This window comes from Pteropus medius, unplaced genomic scaffold, assembly GCF_902729225.1.
Source record: "Pteropus medius unplaced genomic scaffold, Ma_sr-lr_union100, whole genome shotgun sequence".
Classification (NCBI taxonomy): Eukaryota; Metazoa; Chordata; class Mammalia; order Chiroptera; family Pteropodidae; genus Pteropus; species Pteropus medius.
The window spans coordinates 4,130,079-4,136,128 of NW_024355990.1; the positions used below are offsets into that span (position 1 = coordinate 4,130,079).

The 6,050-nt window shown below is 56.3% G+C and overlaps 1 protein-coding gene and 1 long non-coding RNA gene across 2 annotated transcripts; one reads left to right on the forward strand and one right to left on the reverse strand.

The window, feature by feature from the left end:
• The first annotated feature begins 281 nt into the window (after nt 1-281).
• On the forward strand, nt 282-4,159 carry LOC120599960 (uncharacterized). Its single transcript, XM_039859118.1, has 4 exons — nt 282-1,321; nt 1,443-1,547; nt 2,575-2,634; nt 3,027-4,159. Exons 1-4 carry the CDS (start codon nt 629-631, stop codon nt 3,237-3,239), a joined length of 1,071 nt encoding a protein of 356 aa, XP_039715052.1. The 5' UTR covers nt 282-628; the 3' UTR covers nt 3,240-4,159.
• Nucleotides 4,160-4,191: 32 nt separating this feature from the next.
• Nucleotides 4,192-5,824, reverse strand: LOC120599961 (uncharacterized). Its single transcript, XR_005652027.1, has 2 exons — nt 4,724-5,824; nt 4,192-4,563 (listed from the first exon to the last, which is right to left on the reverse strand). It is a non-coding gene; the product is annotated as an uncharacterized LOC120599961 (long non-coding RNA).
• Nucleotides 5,825-6,050: the final 226 nt, after the last annotated feature.

Below are 6,050 nucleotides of genomic sequence, written 5' to 3' on the forward strand. Positions count from 1 at the left end.
CCTGATGAAAATGCCTCGGCACAGCCTCATACCACCTGCCCCTGGGAAACGGCTACTGAGGCTAAAAGGGAGTGGCGCCGGGGTGGGGGTGGGGCCAAGGCTTCCCCGGACCAGTGAGTTTGGGGGTAACTTTGAGCTTGGGCAGGTCCCGCAAGGCCAGCACTTTCCTGCCTTTACACTGGCCCTCTCTCCCCACCCAACGCATTCTTTGTGGAATCCGCGGGATGCGGGGGACGGGGGCGGGGGGGGCAGGGGCTACCGCAACGGACCCTCCACCCCGCCCCGTTCCAAACGTCCACCGGCCGCAACTGGACGCGAGGCGAGGGCAGCCGGAGGCTCGAGCGGAAACCGGACGGTGGCCAGCTGACGGCGGAGGGTCGGCGGTGCCCCGACCCCGCTGGGAGGCGGACACCGTCTCCGGGACCCAAGAGCGCGAAGGCCAAGCGGCTCCTCTCCGTCCTCCACGCCGGCTGCAGACTGCGACTGGTGCCCGGCGCGGCGGGGCCTAGGGGCAGGGCACCCCGGGGCCGCACGGGGCCCCGAAATGCCCTAGAGGCGCGACGAGCAGTTAGGGGGGCATGGCCGCCTGTCCAGCCGCGGGAGCCGACCGCTCCTGAGCGTGCGCACGATGCCGCCCGCGATGGCTGCCACCAAGGTCTCCCTCCGGGAGCTGGCCGACCTGGCCATCGGCACCCCGGAGGTGGGCGCCGTCAACTTCACGGCTCTGCACACGCTCATCGTGGCCATGCTCAAGAACCTTCACCTGCAGGACACCCAGGTGGACTTCCAGTCCCTGTCGCCCGAGGAGAGCCGCTCCTTTGAGGCCCCGCGGGCCTCGCTCAGCACCCCGCAGATGGCTGTGACCAAGGAGAGGCGGAGGAGCAGCGTAGTCAGGACGCCGGTCCACACGCTGGAGAGCCAGGTGAAGGACCTGGGCGGGCAGGTCCAGGACCTCAGCCGGCAGGTCAGGACCATGGAGAGCCATGTGCAGTCCGTCGTGACCCACATACAGCATTTCACTGCCCAGACTGGTGCGCTAAGCATAGACACCCCGGAGTGGCTGAGGGAGTATGAGATGGCCGGGGAGGTGGTCCCACCCATGCCTGGGGTGGCCACGCCCACATCCAAGACGGCCACGCCCACACCCAAGCCGGCCACGCCCGTGCCTGGGATGGCCACGCCCCTGGCCAAGATGCCCACTCCGGTGCTTGGGATGGCCACGCCCCTGCCCGGGATGGCCACGCCCCTGCCCAGGATGGCCACGCTGCAGCCCGAGAAGGCTCAAATAGGAATGACAAAAATCAGGATGGACGACCCCCAGGTGAGCCCCAGAGGCGCCTATGACCACCCACCGCTGGGGAGAGGAGGCCCGAGCCGGGTGGGGAGGCTATAGGGATGGCCAAGGCTCCAGGCCTCACTGCGGCCCATGCTCTGCCCTGCAGGCGGTGGAGATGATCCAGAACGTCATAGAAGACGTGAAAGTTCTGAAGGAAGCCCACGAAAAGGCCCAGGAAAACGTACAGGAGTTCCCAGAGCTGATGCCCCAGGTGAGGGCCCTGCAGTCCCCACCCCTTCTCGCTCAGCCTGTTTATACCGAGCCTCAGACACCCACGGACCCTGAACCCACCCAGAGGAGAGCTGAGGACCTCTCAGAATAATTCTTTGAATTTCCTCTAAACAAGAATAAAGAAAAGATGGTGGGCGTTGAGAGACGAAGCTCAGTCCGAGAGCAGGGGGATGGGATGGCGCCTTCTGGGGTCACCCCCTTGACTCCCAACCCCCAACCACAGGAGCAGCAACACTTCTACCTGGACCTTATTTTCTTGGAGTGAGAAGCACAAATCCTTCCACATAAGCTCATCAGATAGTTCCAGGCAGCTCCTACCTCAGACCCATCTGAGGCCCCCAGAGGGGATTGGAGCTGGAACAGAGGAGGGGGACTAGGAAGAAGCACAGAGACAGGCCACGAAGAGACTTGAGGGGACAGAAAAGCTCAAAGGAGGCAGAAGGAGGCCAAGACCCTCCCTGGGACTTCTGCCCTCTGACCCCATTTTGCCCATCTCATGCACCTCAGGCCTGGAGACTCCAGCGGGACTCACGTTCACTCTGGAAAGCTTTGTTTTTGAAAGTGTGGTGTGTTTTGTTTTTTGTTGTTGTTGTTTTTGTTTTAGGTTGTTTTCATTTTTTAGAGGAAAGGCTTATTTCACCTTTAGATTCTTCGATTCTAGAGGTTTGCAGAAATTATAAGGAGCGACTGAAGTTGTAGGAATTCCCTTTGGTTCTTTTGAGGTGCTTTTCTCTTTAAACAACACAGAGAGGCCCGATATCGTTTGTCCTTAGGAGGCGAAGTCCGCCTCCATCCACTGTGCAGGGAGGGCCCCAAGGTTAGCCACCTTTGTCCGCTGACAGTGAAGGGACTCGCGCATTTCAGAACTGTGAAAGAACCTTGAAAAGCTGCGAGAGCAAATCAGGGACCATTTTCCACCCATGGGCCTCTACTTCCCCCACCGTGGAGTGTGATAGGGGCCACAGGCAGGCCTGTTTGGATCCTCTGCCTCTGAATTTCTCTTCCAGAAACTCCTGCAACGGATTGAGGGAATAGAGAGGAACATCCAGGACCGGGAGGAATCTCTGGTAACGTCCACCGGTTCCGTGGGAAAGGCCCCGCGGGGGGTGGGGGCGGGCGGGTGCCTGCAGCCCGGCCCCCTCTCTCGGGTTCCTCCAGACGCCCACCCGGCATGTCTGCATTCATTCAGGGTAGGGTGATGCGCGCCCTCTGCCTCTCAGGGCACCTGCCCCTGGGTCGAGGGGAAAGCCTTTCCTGTCCTGCCCAGGGCTCCGTCGGGGCCGACAGAGAACGGAAGCCAGCTGCCCGAGACTCGGCGACTTCTCCTTGGGCTTAGGCTGTGGAAGGGCCCACCCATCCTGTTAGCCCAGTTCTGTCCCTAAAGCTTCCTGGGACTGAACTAGGCATGCGTGTGTGCGTGCCTGTGTGCATACGTACACATGTTGTCTGTTATTGTCAGAAACTAATGACCCGGAAGCTGAGTCTGGTGCCTGCTGGGGAAGATGTCACTATGGTCACCTGGGAGGAGCTGGAGCAAGCGATTACCGATGGCTGGAAGACCTCACAAGCGGTGAACAAATGGGGGGTAGGGCTGGGCAGTGGTCTCAGGTGGGGCTCCCCTAGACCTCTCCCATTTTACTATCGCTGTATTCCATTATGTGGATGTTCATAATTTATTTCACAATCTCCGATGATGGATATTTTAAGTGCTTTTTCCCGGTTTTGTAACAATCAGTGCTCCGTGTGACATTCACACAGTGACCATCCAATGTAGGGTAAATTCCTCGAAATGGAATGCGCGTTTGTGAATTGGCCAGCTTTTGCCAAATTGCCTGCCGTGGATGCAGTTCCAGTTAAGACGCCCACCAGCAATGCAAAAGGAGAGAACTCATTTCTCAATATTGCCGCCGGCATGGCCAACCGGTATCCAGTTCTTAGAGTTTGGCCCCTCCGCTGGATGGAAAATGGCTACCGATTTGCTTTTGCAGCTTTTCAGAGTCCTTTCACGGTCTGTCCTGAAATACACGAGTCCCTTCACTGTTAGTGGACAAAGGTGACTAACTCTGGGGCCCTTTGCTGATGGTGGCTTTTACACACGCGTAGGTTTGCGCAAAGGCATCTGTCTGTCCTGAGACAGTGCACAGGATAACCCAGTCGTTTTCACGTCCCCGGCATTTCTTCATGTGAATAAAATGGCCCTCGAGGACAGGGATCAGCTGCCCTTTTGGCCTCGACACTCCTCTTCCCTTGGCTTTGCACATCTGGGTCCTCCAAAAAGGGTCACACGGACGTACAGAGACAAGCAGAGGGAAGAGAGTGAACCCTCTGGTGCCACCAAGTGGCTGTCTGCAGCACGACACGTTATCTGGGCAGGAAAGACAGACACCCTGCTAGTCTCCTGGACTGTGTTCTAAAGTCTGGGCCCGTAGTGACAGGAAAGTAGCACCAGAGAGAGTTGGCAGAGGAGCCTGCAAACGGAAGGAGTGGCCTAGAAAAAGGTGTCGTCTGCTTTTTCTGCGTTTCAGTCTTTATTTTTCAACTACAGTTGACGTACAATATTAGTTTCAGGCGTACAACGTGGTGTCCAGACATTTACATATTGCTGGCTTTTTTCAAAACCAAAGGTTTTTTTTTTTTTTTTACACGTCGCTGTCGTGTGTCTTGAGCGAGCCCACGTTTCCTCAGAGTGCCTGCAGGAGCCGCCTGCAAAACCTGAGAATGAGCATCGATGTAGGCCCCCCCGCCTGACACTTATTCCTCCAGAGGGAAGAAAATGTCCACATTGTGACAGCTGCTCGTAATCGCGGACAACTCCAGAAGCAACTGAGAACAGATGTAAATACTAAGAGCCTTTCGAGAAGCAGGAGAAGGGGCTCTGGGGACGGCAGGGTCAGCCTGTGTGCAGACCAGATGAGAGCGGCCGACACTTTCACCGTCTCGGGCCGAGAAGACAGAACGCACGGGACACCAACTTGTCTCACGTTCTTGGCGGGACCCTTTAACAGAAACGTGAAATCAGGATTTCAAAATTAGGTGTTTCGAAGGTCAATTATGGACTTTGGCAGATGGGTGGTAACTATTAGTTTTCTTTTCCTGTCCCCTCTCCCTCCTCCCCTTCCTTGTACTTCTAATGGTGAGAAAAAATAGAAGGCTTACCATAGCCAGAAAGACCACTCCCAGCTCTCCAGTCAAAACTTGCTTAAGGAAGGAAAACGCAAGGTAATGAACTGGGAGTGCCAGGAGGATCCTGTGACAGGCGTTTCACAGCGGAAGAACTTTTCAGGGACCGTTCGGCTGGGTCCACAGACCTTGAGCCACAGATGTTCTCTTGCAGACATAGCATGTCCAGGGTAAAGGACATTTTCTCTCTGAAAACAGTGACCTGCAGGCTAAACATAGCAGAAAGCGAAAATTACAACTCTGATTTGGAGGCCTCCATGGAGGGAGAGAGAGGCAGGTGATCACCCGTTAGGTCACGATCACCGTTTGGACGTTTTCTGCTTCGGGCCCCCTCGGGGGGTGGCGGAGCGGTTTAGGAAGTGGAGCTTCGCAAGACTGAACCTGACTTCAACTAACTGAGCTACGTGTGTAAGTCCCGATGTCATGGCACGTCCCCCAGGGAAACAGAAATAAGAATTTGGCAATGTCCTGAGGTCACAGAGGTAGCAGGTCGTGTGCAGGGCAGCTCGGTGAAGGCCACGAGGACTGACGGCCAGTTCCCGGGGGAGCTCTGGGCTCATCCGGTCTCCGGGCACTTCCGGGGCTCGGAAGAAATGCATTTTGACTCTACATAATCCGTGGATTCCAAGATTCTCATTCCCCCCCACATAGCGACATCTCTGAAGTCAAGATGTCTCGGGGTCGACAGCATTTTGTAATTAACTGGCAGCCTTTTCCCTTTGGTTCAGGAGCACGAAATAACGGTGCTTCTTAAAACGATCTCGCCTTGGGCTTGCCGACGTGAGAGAGAGGGCGCGAGGCACGCTTTGCTTGGAAAGTCCTGTGGTGCCGATGACCTTGGAAGGCGTAGGGAGTTCAGTTGCCTTAACACAGCGTGACTGGCGTCTCCGACTCAAAATTCTTGGCTTAGGTGTGCGGGCTCCAAGGGACGAAGCAGCAGAGGCGTGTTCTCCAGGTTTTCCCAACAGGCAGGAGGCCTGTCTGTTACTTAGACATCTAGAAGGTGGGTCTAAGGCACGGTTTACGTTAGGAGGGCGCCATTGGCACGCATCGTTTCTGATGCCTGTCACCCCCAGAAATGACGCGGTCTCATGCAAACTGCCAACTTTTCTAGGACCCTGTTCTGCCCCCGCTCTGATCTCTGTAGCTGTTATGTCTATTTCTCTCGGGTTTCAAAGAGTTTTTCTGTAAAACCATAACTGGTTTTAGTCACTGGGGTAGCTGAGGAATGGCCCCCAAAGACACCCATGTCTTAATCCCCAGAACCCGAGAGCGTTAACCTATGTGGCAGAAAGGACTCCGT